Source organism: Mobula birostris, chromosome 2 (genome assembly GCF_030028105.1).
Source record: "Mobula birostris isolate sMobBir1 chromosome 2, sMobBir1.hap1, whole genome shotgun sequence".
NCBI lineage: Eukaryota > Metazoa > Chordata > Chondrichthyes > Myliobatiformes > Myliobatidae > Mobula > Mobula birostris.
The window spans coordinates 210,253,627-210,266,806 of record NC_092371.1 but is presented as its reverse complement, the minus strand read 5'-3'; the positions used below and the strand labels follow the sequence as shown (position 1 = coordinate 210,266,806).

Sequence of the window (13,180 nt, the reverse complement as noted above, 5' to 3'; positions counted from 1 at the left end):
CTGCAGCTCCTATGTTAATAAATATGTTAATAAACAGCATCACATTTAAGCACAGAAGATGATGAGTTATTCTCAGTACTCTAGAAACCTTGGCAGCATCTTAAAGGATTAGCCAGAATCTGCAGAAGAGAAAAGCTGTTGGAACTTGTGGGAAAATTTTATCAGAAGGTAGTTGGGTATAGAATTTGAGATCAATCCTGTGACTACCGTGGTTCCAAAATTTACATCAATGACTGGAATTCACAAATTACGCTCAATCACTGCTTTATTAGGTACCTCACGGTAGGCTTATTCAGAAAGTTAGAAGGCATGGGATCCAGGGAAGTTTGGCCAGGTGGATTCAGAATTGGCTTGCCTGCAGAAGGCAGAGGGTGGTGGTGGAGGGAGTACATTCAGATTGGAGGATCGTGACTAGTGGTGTCCCACAAGGATCTGTTCTGGGACCTCTACTTTTCGTGATTTTTATTAACGACCTGGATGTGGGGGTAGAAGGGTGGGTTGGCAAGTTTGCAGACGACACAAAGGTTGGTGGTGTTGTAGATAGTGTAGAGGATTGTCAAAGATTGCAGAGAGACATTGATAGGATGCAGAAGTGGGCTGAGAAGTGGCAGATGGAGTTCAGCCCGGAGAAGTGTGAGGTGGTACACTTTGGAAGGACAAACTCCAAGGCAGAGCACAAAGTAAACAGCAGGATACTTGGTAGTGTGGAGGAGCAGAGGGATCTCGGGGTACATGTCCACAGATCCCGGAAAGTTGCCTCACAGGTGACTAGGGTAGTTAAGAAAGCTTATGGGGTGTTAGCTTTCATAAGTCGAGGGATAGAGTTTAAGAGTCGCGATGTAATGATGCAGCTCTATAAAACTCTGGTTAGGCCACACTTGGAGTATTGTGTCCAGTTCTGGTCACCTCACTATAGGAAGGATGTGGAAGCATTGGAAAGGGTACAGAGGAGATTTACCAGGATGCTGCCTGGTTTAGAAAGTATGCATTATGATCAGAGATTAAGGGAACTAGGGCTTTACTCTTTGGAGAGAAGGAGGATGAGAGGAGACATGATAGAGGTGTACAAGATAATAAGAGGAATAGATAGAGTGGATAGCCAGCGCCTCTTCCCCAGGGCACCACTGCTCAATACAAGAGGACATGGCTTTAAGGTAAGGGGTGGGAAGTACAAGGGGGATATTAGAGGAAGGTTTTTTACTCAGAGAGTGGTTGGTGCGTGGAATGCACTGCCTGAGTCAGTGGTGGAGGCAGATACACTAGTGAAGTTTAAGAGACTACTAGACAGGTATATGGAGGAATTTAAGGTGGAGGCTTATATGGGAGGCAGGGTTTGAGGGTCGGCACAACATTGTGGGCCGAAGGGCCTGTACTGTGCTGTACTATTCTATGAATCTATGAATATCCTGTGCTACTGTCGCCCACCTACTTCAAGCTTCAATGTGCTGTGCTCTTAGAGATGCTCTTCTGCACGTCAATGTTGTAACACGTGGTTATTTGTGTTACTGGTGCCCTCCTGTCAGCTGGAACCAGTCTGGCCATTCTCCTTTAACCTCTCTCACTAACAAGGCGTTTTCACCCACAGAACTGCTGCTCACTGAATGTTTTTTGTTTTTCGCACCATGCTCTGTGAACTCCAGAGACTGTTGCGTGAAAATCCCAAGAAATCGGTACTTTCTGAGATACTCAAACTACCCCATCTGGCACCAAAAATCATTCCATGATTAAAATCACTTCCTCATTTTGATGCTTGGTCTGAACAAGAAACTGGCAAAGAGAAAATACAAAATGAATCAGAAAGGAAAATATAAATCTAACGAAGCAAATGGTGAGTATAAAGACCTGATTTCAGACTAAAGAAATTTGATGAATATGTTGAAATAGAGATGGAGAAAGTAAAAGTAGATTCTGTGGTCCTGATTGATTTAATATCTGGTAGATCCCATCACAATAGAGCAACATGCATGAATGCAAATTGAATTTTGAACAATGATCAAGAGGTCATAATCTCAGTCAAACATACAGAGGAAAGCACCTAATGTTCTGAAGCACTTTTTAGCAAATAAAATACTCTGAGGTGCTGCTATGTAAGAACCTGCAGCTAATTTGCTAGTAGCAAGCTCCCAAAAACAACGTTGTGAAAGTGCAACAGAATCAAAAAATCTGCAAATTTAAAACAGAAGCAGAAAATGCTGAAAATGTTCAGCAGGTCAAAGTGCATCTGTGGTCATGTCTTCAGTTATGTTAACATCCTAATCCAAAAGCAGCTCTTGCAGCTATGGAGCACTCCCTCATTAGTACCAGACAATGATCTAGTTCTCAGGTATCTCAGGTAGGATTTGCAAATAGCCTTTTGATCAAGTGGCACTTGAGCTAGTAGTTTTGTCTAATAGCTGGTCACATACTTTGTTCAAACCTGGGCATCAAAATACAATAGACAAAGAAAGGTCTGAAGTGTGAAAAACATCTTTTAAAATCTGGAAGGAGTCTGGAAGGAAATACCTGAAAGCAAATCTGGAGGGGCATAAAGTAACAATTGGCATGTAGAATAAATTGAGAAAGTTACTACCAAATAACTTGCAAGAATAGATCAAGCATTTCCATGGCTCGTTTAATAAAAAGCAAATTTATGAATTCAAGAAGCTCTCTGGCAGAAAATGGTCTTAACAAATAGAGCAAATGTCCAGGTAAAGTAATAGGGACAAACATATTCCTGGAATTGCATTAGCAAGGTTGGATAGTCCTGTGGAGACCTTTGGTCTGTCCAAATAGATGAATGAAGATACTAAGTAGGCAAACTTATAAATACTTACTTTGTGATCTGCATGTGTCTCACCTCCTGATGAACTACTTCCACCTCTTCTTCATATTTACAACAGCCATGCCTTTTCCCCGACTCCTGAATGTTGTGTTCCACAGTGTGTCATATTTCTTTCTTTTCTTCTAGCTCAAGGATCTCCTCACTCTTCTTGTCCCAACTAAATTTCAATCTGTGTCTGTAGCCTCAAGCCTCTTCTTCAGGATTCAAGGTCCAGTTCTCACATCTCTAGCTCTTCAGCACTGATGCGTTTCCTTCTTTCCACTGGTTTAATTTTATAACTGCACAGAAACTCTTCCATGCTATTGAATGTCTTTTTTCACAGTTGCTAGTCTCTATTCAATTTCTTTGTTGCTTCAGCCATTTGATGTTTTTACCTGTTCAACAAAATGACTGTGTTGACTGGCTCTACTTCCATACTGATCACTCAAAAGTCAGATTTTGGGGGTTCTCTTTCTTTGCGGTTCATCTGTATATTCTTCAAACTCACTTTTAATCCACGTTGCAAGTTTTGCTGACATATTTGCTGAAATATTTTATAATTTATCCTTTGCCACAGTAATCTGCTGTTTATCATATACATCGAATTCACCTCATAGTGCAATACAGTAGTCCTGAGCTTTGAAGCCATGTATCACAACAGGTAAAAATTCTGATTGTTTTTTTTCACTCATCTCTGCCTATGTCTTACTCAGGTATCTGATCATTGAAAATTTTATTCCACCTGAAGAGAAAAATAAGATCATGAACCGGCTGTGTTTTGACTGTGAGGAGGATCAATGGAAATTTCTGCCTCTGGCGCCTGCTGACAAGTAAGTCTTGTTTCAGTCTGCTTTAGGTTAACGCGTACATCCTGAGTAAAGAAAGAACAAATCTCAGAAGAGAAAGATTATTCCCACCCTCGTTTTTGAAACCCTGTCCATAATTTTTTTTTAATTTCACAATCTTTGAGAGGAATCTTTTCATGTCAGAATCATGTGTTTCATGCAGGAGAAGTGTGCTCCCAACATTCTAGCATATGTCAATGGAAAGCAAGCAGGAGGTGCAAAGAGGAAAGGTCATTGCTTGTGGTGGTGATACAGGAAATGATACAGAAATTATAATGATAATGCAGGTGCTTGGCCCAACCAAAGTTCAAATTTATTATCACCATATACAACCCTGAGATTTGTTTTCTTAACTGCGGGCATACTCAGTAATTCTAAGAAACTGAACAGAGTTGATGGAGGACCACACCCAACAGGATGGAGAAACAACCATCGTGCAAAAGACAACAAACAATGCAAATAGAAAAGAAAAAAAGAAATAATAATGAAATAAATAAGTAATAAACATTGAGAACATGAGATAGGTCCTCAAAAGTACACAGCTTGTGGGAACAGTTCAGTTTAGGGGGTGAGTGAAGTTATTTCCATTGGTTCAAGAGCCTGATGATTAAGGGCTCAATAGTCACTCAAAATCAAAATATTGCAAAAACTGGAAATCTGAATTAAGAAGTGAAATTGCTGGAAGTACTCTGCAATTTTTTATTAGGTGGACCCTATCTAATCTATTTATTTGATAATATTGGTACTTTCTTTACTTCATTCAATAAGTCCAGAGTTCCACAACATTCATTATTGACATTTTCCTCTTGTTCTTTGTTCTAGATCTCTCACACTTATTTGGGGGTAATTTTGACTCAAGATGCAAGATGACTTTAATCCAGTCAGCCACTAAACATTTCTCCAGAATTTCATTTCTATTGAGTTAGTCTGTGCAATCCTCTGTTAACTCTGATATTAAATCCTGCCTGTGGTGCACTTTGTGAACTTAAATGGGGACTGTTGCTGGCCTCACAGAGCTGCTTTTTTGTCTTCCACCTGGGAGAGACTGTTGGGTGTTAGCAGTTTGCTGTGTAGAAATGAATTTAAGATGCTGCTCAAGCTCATCAGTTCAGATATGGGGATTGATTCTCGCACACTTGCCCCGCATCCTCTTATCAGAATATCCTTATTCCCTCATCCTCCACGATTGCCTCTTTGGCCATGCTAATTTTTTTCATGAAAACCCAAGCGATTCAAAAGCAGGAAATGTTGGAGACATTCACTGTGCCAATCTGTATGACGGCCTGAAGAGGAAAGTTTTTGTTTTAAGACTGTTAACTTCAACAACAGCATTTTATTAGTTAACTGATTATTTTGCTAAAGTGTTTTTAAAATGAAAGGACGGCATTAAGTTTATTAGTGCAAAAGTAACATGAGTTCAGATTTGATTACTCATATTAGAATCTCAATCTTATTATTACTAGGTACTTATCTGGTGTAGAAAGCATATGCAAACTGTCACTGACCTTTATTACTTTATGCTTGTACTATCCAGACACCAAATGAAGAAACGGTCTACATCTGCAGTTGGCTACAAGCGACCAATCAGCCAGTATGCCAGAGTTGCTATGTCAATGGGCATTCATCCCAGATATCGTGTAAGTAATCTATGCACCAAGTTTAATGGGGTGCTAAGGCCTTTATGCGTTGTGTAGAAATAGTTTATTTTCTCATCTGTCAAGAAATACATGAAAAAAAATGTCATTCTGATCCGTTTTACAATCATAGTATGTAAGTCATAGATTTGTACGGCATAAAAATAGGCCCTTCAGCACATGTCCATGCTGACTCTTTTGCCTTTCGACACTAATTCCACAGAAATAGGCCCTCAGCCCCTTTTTCTCCAAGGAAAACAAGCTCAAGCTGTCCAATGTCTACCCATAACTAAGTCCTCCAGTCAGGCAACATTCTGGTGAGTAACACACACAAAATGCTGCAGGATCTTGGCAGGTTAGGTACCATCTATGGAAAGGGCTGAAGAGCTGATATTTTGGGCCAAGACATACTGCCTTTCTGAAGTGGAGGAACACTTTTTTTCCAGTCTTCCATCCGTGGCTAGCAAATTTACAATCATTTTTGCCAATATTAATTTTGCACATGGGCTTTCGATAGATAAACTGTTGAAAAGCGATTGAAAAAGTGACAAAGATACACTACTGAAAAGTAATTTATCAGTCTAACCATGCTGGAAGAGAAATTTGTTGTCTAGAAAGCACTTGCATTAACAGTAGGTAACCCCAACTTGCTCTACACCATCCCCAACAGTTATAATGCAGATATTATTTAGTTATCGTGCAGATATTGTAATGCTTTTGGCACAAGTAAAGAAGATAAGTACAGGAAAATTATGTTATGAAGGCAACTCATATGGTGAGTAGATATATTTTGCAGGTGCAGTTTGGGATTGAACAGAGCACTGAGATTCTGGTTAGCAGCCATAAAGTGGAGCAGATTTTCTAAATTACAATAATCAGATGGAAGAAATTTTGTTCCATAGAAGACTGGACACCACTCAAACATTTAATGGGGTGGAGAGGGAGGCGTTTGATGGCAATAATAGAAACAGAAAGAACACATCAGCAACAACTGAAGATGAATGAAAATTGTGAAAACTGAAATAGATATTGAAGAGGTGTATACTACAGGAGAATAGAGACATTTCCTTCTATGTTTCTATGAAACTCTCAGAGTTATGGACCATTTTTGTGGACAAGAATACAGCATTGTGGAGATGGATATAGTCAAGTCAGATCTGGTGCTGCTCGATTAAACCCTTTGTACACTGGGTATGTTTGAAGTTGCTCCCTTGAAGTCAGAAGAGCAGACAGTAAATGAATACTTCAATATTAATGGAGAAGGGTTTATTAGGAACAATAGTGTCATAGGAGGAAGTCAAGATTTGTTTTAGCCAAGTTACAGCTACAGAGGTATTATGAAAGGAGACTCAAAGGCCAAGCAGGGTGAACGTCATAGAATGGAGCAGAAGTGGGTACATAAAGGAAGATGCTGATTCACTTGGAAGAGAGGTTTTTCTCCCCCTTCAGAACATCTTCTGTCTGATGGAAGGAGGAGGTGGGGAGGAGAGGATTCTGGGATACAGAGTTCTCACCAGAACCCAGACAGAAGATAAGAAAATTCACGCACCTCTCCCAACATTGAAGCAGACTGATGTCTCAGATATATGTAGAGTGTTTTTTAGGCAGTCACAGTCTTTTCTGTAGATAGTCACCATCTTTTTCCAAGGGTTGGAGAGTGTAAAAGTAGAACCACATAAGGTGTCTAACCCTGTCTGCCTCTATGTTTAGCCTGACTGTGGCTCAAATATTGTGAGCAACGTGAAAATAATTTCTGAACTGTTAGGATCCCACAGGATGTGAAAATCAGAAAATTTCCATCAGTGGCATTCTCAGTTTCTCAGTTTTAGTGTTTACCATATCAACGCCAGTAACTTTAAATTCCTCAGTGTTATATCAGAGGATCTGTCTTGGGACCAGCGTATAAATGGCATCACAACAGCACCTCTACTTTCTTAGAAGTTTGTGCAGATTCAGCATGTCAGCTAAAACTTTGACAAACTTTTGTGGAAGCACAGTGGAGAGTAACCTGACTGGTTGCATCACAGCCTAGTATGGAAACATGGATGCCCAGGGATGGAGAAGTCTACAAAAGGTGTTGGATACAACCAAGTCCATCACAGGCAAAGCCCTCCCCACCTTTATTCCCTTTCAAGTTGGCAGGCGTCCTCTCGGAGTCCATGATCTGCAGTTGCACTCAAACTGCATTCTTCATGGACGGTGGGCTCTCACTTTTTGGAACTTGCCGAGTGTCCTGTGTTTGGAGATCTCCAGGAGCAGCTTGGAAGATGTGCACCTTCAGCGTGCAGCCTCGCGTGGCCCTGTGGATGACCCAATTCCTTGCCGATGTCACCGCCTGAAGCACCACAGGAGGTCCAAAACATCGGGACAGTGGGCATGGCTGTCAGAGCCCTCTGCACTCATGTGCTTGCGCTCTCTCGCAATGGTGAAAGAGGGCCCCAAGTCGAGGAAACTCAAAGTAATCAACAGTGCAGACTATAACATTGAAGCAGTGAGCCTTTGGCCTCCCCTCTCACTGTAGGAGCACTATCTCTCTCCCTTAGTAGTGAGTGATGGACAGTAGTTTTTGATGGACTTTTAGATCATGGTCTCGGAGGGCTTGTGGGGGCTGATGCTTGCTGAAGTGAGGTGGGGAAGGGAGGGGGATGGTTGGTGCCTTTGCTGCTGCTGGTCGGTGTCTGTGAAGAGTAAAGATTTCAGGCTGTATACTGTAAACGTTCTCTGATATTGAATTAAACCATTAAGCACATCTGCAAGGAGCTCTGCCTCAAGAAAGCAGCATCCGTCATCAAGGACCCTCACGACCCAGGGCAAGCTCTCTTTTCACTGCTTCATCGAGAAGGAGGTACAGGAGCCTTAGATTCCACGCCAGAAACAGTTATTACCCCTCAACCACCAGGTTTCTGAACCAGTGTGGATGACTTCACTCACCTCAACACTGATGTGACTCCATAACCTCTGAACTCACTCTCAAGGACTCGAGATCTCATGTTCTCAGCATTATTTATCTCGGTCTGTTGTTTATTTATTGATTAGTTGTACAGTTTGTCTTCTTTTGTACTTTGCTTGTCCGACTTTCTGTATAGTTCCTCATTGATTTTATTGCACTCCATTTTTACTATGAATGCCTGCAAGAAAATGGATCTCAAGGTTGCATATTGTGACATATACGTACTTTGATAATAAATTTACTTTGAACTTTGAATCTGATAAAGAGTTATCGACTCTTCTTGGAGACATTAGTGAGGAACATTATCCGGGTTTCTATTTTCTTGAAGATTGCCTTCTTAGCTCCAAATATTCATTGTTGAAGAGAATAGTGCGGATCTTGCTGCTTTAAAACTATCAAATTTGGATTTAATGATCCTGTGAGAACAATCCCAGCCAGATATTCTCCAGTGTGTGCTGAGTTACTAATTAGTTCATTAAGGTCGTCAGAGAACCGGAAGCAGAGTTTACAGAACTTCTGCCTTTCTCCGAATGATAAGATTATGGGTTTATGATGATTTCACATTAATCTTTGCAATAATATGGAATATAAACCTCTGCATAATTTTTTAAAATTTCCCCTCATTTATTACCTCTGCATTATGTGATGCAACATCTTGTGTTTCCAGCATCTGCAGAATTTCTCTTATTTATGAGGCATGATATCTTGCTTGGGATGTTTTACAAGTTCACAGTCCTGCGTGGAACTTATTATCGAGAAAGAACTTTAGTGGCTGATCACTGGGGTGGAGGTGATAGCTCCATTGTGGTGATTGATAGAGCCTGCTTTCTTTTCAGCTCTGTATGGCGAACAGCAAGTGCAGAGCCATGCAAAGTTGGAGTGTCTGAGTCACGGAATTATTTAGATTCCTTGGTATTACAGGAAATTGGATAGAGAGATCCTCTTTTGACATGACAAATTCTACATGTGTATCTCTTCAGCAAGTCATACTGGAAAATTATCACTGAAGAAACAGAGAATTGCTGATTATTTCATTGTTACGGAAATAAGAGTGTACATTTCCAAGCTCGGGACTGGGTAATAGTTCATTCAGCATCCCTTGAGAAGCTCAACACCATTCATAACAAAGCAGGGTTCTTGCCCTCACTCAGTAATTCCTTGCACTAACAGTACACTCTGCCTGCAGTGTGTACCATCCCCAAAATATACTGCATTTAATTTTAAACATTGTCACAAATGCATCTTCCAGCCTTGTGGCCCTGATTGTCAAGAAGGGTAAGGGCTAATGCAAACAGCACTGACCACAGGTTCCCGATAAACACATCACCCAGTTCCCAGTATCTCTGCTTTATCTGGCCTTCATAACAAGGGGAATTGAGTATAAGAGCAAAGAGGTCCTTCTGCAGCTGCAGAGGGCCCTGGTGAGACCACACCTGGAGTACTGTGTTCAGTTTTGGTCTCCAAATTTGAGGAAGGACATTCTTGCTATTGAGGGAGTGCAGTGTAGGTTCACAAGGTTAATTCCCGGGATGGTGGGACTGTCATATGTCGAAAGATTGGAGCAACTGGGCTTGTATACTCTGGAATCTAGAAGGCTGAGAGGGGATTTTATTGAAACATATAAGATTATTAAGGGATTGGACATGCTGCAGGCAGGAAGCATGTTCCCGCTGATGGGTGAGTCCAGAAATAGGGGCCATAGTTTAAGAATAAGGGGTAGGCCATTTAGAACGGAGTTGAGGAAAAACTTTTTCACCCAGAGAGTGGTGGATATACGGAATGCTCTGCCCCAGAAGGCTGTGGAGCCCAAGTCTCTGGATGCTTTCAAGAAAGAGATGGATAGAGCTCTTAAAGATAGCGGAATCAAAGGTTATGGGGATAAGGGAGGAACTGGATGCTGATTGTGGATGATCAGCCATGATCACAGTGAATGGCAGTGCTGGCTCGAAGGGCCAAATGGCCTACTCCTGCACCTATTGTCTATTGTCTATTATCTCCAATGTGTTCTAACACAAGGGACACATACTGCCTGATCAGTGCTTTGCACTACCTATCCAATTCAATTATAATCTTTGCAGTTATTTAAACTGCAAAATTAGTTACTTTTACACCCTCTGGTCCACCTTTAAAACTCAACTGTCATTGATACCATACGTTGTTGCATTGAATACCAGCATTTTCAGGCACCAGACTCCTAACAGATGATCCTTGGAAAATATTGCAAGAGCTACCTTCTGCTTGGACAATGTGGAATGCCTTTGTGTACCTCTGGGGTGACACCACTGCAGTCCCAGTGTTTTGGAGTTTCTCCAGTATTTGAAGAAAATAAGGTTCTTATACACTTTTGGGTCCTGGTGACTTCTCAGAACTGCCACTTGGGGATTATTTTGTCCAAATGTATTGATTGTCCAATCCAAATTAACTATCTCAATGCAGGTAACCTCACTCCTGTCAGGAAACTTGGATTCAGACAGCTTTTATGAACTGCTTGTGTGTTAAACTCTTATGTGCTTTCTCCTGGCTCAAGAGATACAAAAGGATAAATTGACTGTGTTTAGTCACTTGATCTGGTAGTTTAGCACAGTGTCTTCTCCCAGTCTAATCTTTGATGACTGTGGGTAAACATCCATCACCAGAATAACGCAAAGATGTGCAGCTTAGAATGGACATCAATAAAGAAGTTCTTCCAGTGTCCCAGCAGTAATATATAACTGAACCCAATTCAGTGCATGAGTAAAGCAGATTCACCTTTTTACCAGCTGGTGATGAGAGGGGATTATGAGGGGCAGCTCAACAAAACAGGGTGAAAACTGCATCTGCACAAAGTGCATCAGGCTGCAGCTACTTAGGGACCGTGTTAAGTTGCACCTCGATGACCTACTGACAATGAGGACGTGATAGATAGGAGCTACAGGGAGGTAGTCGCTCCTAAGTTGCAGGAGGCAGATACCTGGGTGACTGCCAGGAGAGAGAAAAGGAATAGGCAGCCGGTTCAGAGTACCCTTGTGGTCATTCTCCCCAAAAAGAAGTGTACTGGTGAGATACATCAGGGGAGGGAGAGGAGGAAGCCACAGGGACTGAATCTCTGGGCACTGAGTCTAGCTCTGTGGCTCAGAAGGGAAGCGGAGGAGAAGATGAGTGCAGTGGTGACAGGGGATTCCATAACTAGAGCAGCAAAAAGCAGAATACTGTGGATGTGAAAGAGGCACACGGATGGTATGTTGCCTCACAGGTGCTGGCTCAGGGAGATCCACAGAGATCTGAAAGGGGCAGCTGAAAAGATTGTGGAGGCATTAGTCATGCTCTTTCAAGAATCTCTGGATTCTGGAATAGTTCTGGAGGACTGGAAAATTACATAGTCAAATGGTTTAATTTAATATTAGAGAATGCATACAGTATACAACCTGAACAACTTACTCTTCAAATCATCAGAACCCCAAAGCCCGTCCTCCTCCTCCCCTGCGTAAGCACAACCCAACCCCTCCCCCCTTCCTCTGACACCCGTGCACACCACCTGCTGCCGCGATGTTTCAGTCTCCCATGATGCTCGGAGTTGGGTTGTCCACGGGACCGCACCCTGAAGGTGCACGTCTTCCAGACCACTTCTGGAGATATTGAAATGCCAGGCCACCTGCGGAGAACCGTCATTTTGAGCTGTAGCTGTAGGTCATGGACTCCGACCGGACCAAAAAGAAAAGGTAGACATGAGAGAAAAAGAATAAGCTGTTTCACAGACGAACTGGAAGAAGTTACCAAAGCTCTGGCGCCATCTTTTCTAGCTCCTCCCCTCATTAAGAAGGTGGGAGGACAGAAGGAAGGAAATTGGAGGGCAATTTCCTAACTTCAGTGGTTGGTAAGATGTGGGTGTAAATTAGTAAGGATGAGTTTTTGGAATACATGGAGACATATAATAAAATAGGTCAAAGTCAACATCGTTTTCCAAAAGGGAAATCACACCTGACAGATCTGTTGGAATTCTTTGAAGAAATAACAGGCAGGATAGACAAAGGAGAGTCAGTGGATGTTGTTTATTTGGGTTTTCAGAAGGCCTTTGACAGGGTCCTGCTTATGAGGCTACTTACAAAATAAGAGCCCAGTTATTACAGGATAGTTACTGTTGTGGATAGAAGATTGGCTGACTGGCAGGAGTCAAAGAGTAGCAATAAAGGGATCCTTTTTCCGTTTGGCTGCCGGTGTCTAGTGGTAGTCCACAGGGGTCTGTGTTGGGACCGCTTCTTTTCGCATTATATGTCAGTGATTTGGATGAAGGAATTGATGGCATTGTGACCAAGTTTGCAGTCAGAACGAAGATAGGTGAAGGGGCAGTTAGTGTTGAGAAAGCACGGTATGTGATGAAGGACTTAGACAGATTGGGGGAATAGGCAAAGAGATGGCAGATGAAATATATGCAGGAAAGTGCATGGTAGGCAGAAGGGATAAAGGCATGGACTATTTTCTAAATGGGCAGGACATTCAGAAATTCAAATATGAGGCATGTTGATGGCTCTGGGCCTGTACTCACTTGAGTTTAAAAGAATGATGGGGTATCTCATTGAAACCTATCGAATATTGAAAGTTCTAGACAAAATTGATGTGGAGAGCATGTTCCCTATAGTAGGGGAGGCTAGGACCAGAGGACACAGCCTCAGAATTGAGGGCCATCCATTTAGAATAGAGAGGAGGAAAAATTTCTTCAGCCAAAGGCTGGTCCTTGGCAGGCCGAGTCATAGGGTATATTTAAGGTGGAGGTTGATAGGTTCTTGATTAATCAGGCCATCAAAGATCATGGGGAGAAGGCTGGAGAATGTGGTTGAGAGGGATAATAAATCAGCCATGATGGAATGGTGGAGCAGACTTGATGGGCTGAATGTTCATATATATTATAGTTTAGGCCCTCCTTTGTGGGATAGCTAAACCTTTCTGGATAAGTTATCCAATAAACCTGGTTTCT

General features: G+C 41.9%; 1 protein-coding gene across 2 annotated transcripts in view; it reads left to right on the top strand.

Annotated features, from left to right (window-relative positions):
* The window catches only part of LOC140210082 (kinesin-like protein KIF3C), a 195,538-nt gene that overhangs the window by 177,165 nt on the left and 5,193 nt on the right, over positions 1-13,180 (top strand). For both annotated transcript variants that reach the window (XM_072278892.1, XM_072278883.1), the window contains exons 7-8: positions 3,514-3,630; positions 5,180-5,282. In XM_072278892.1, coding sequence (XP_072134993.1) covers positions 3,514-3,630; positions 5,180-5,282 — 220 coding nt within the window. The remainder of the gene's footprint in view (positions 1-3,513; positions 3,631-5,179; positions 5,283-13,180) is intronic.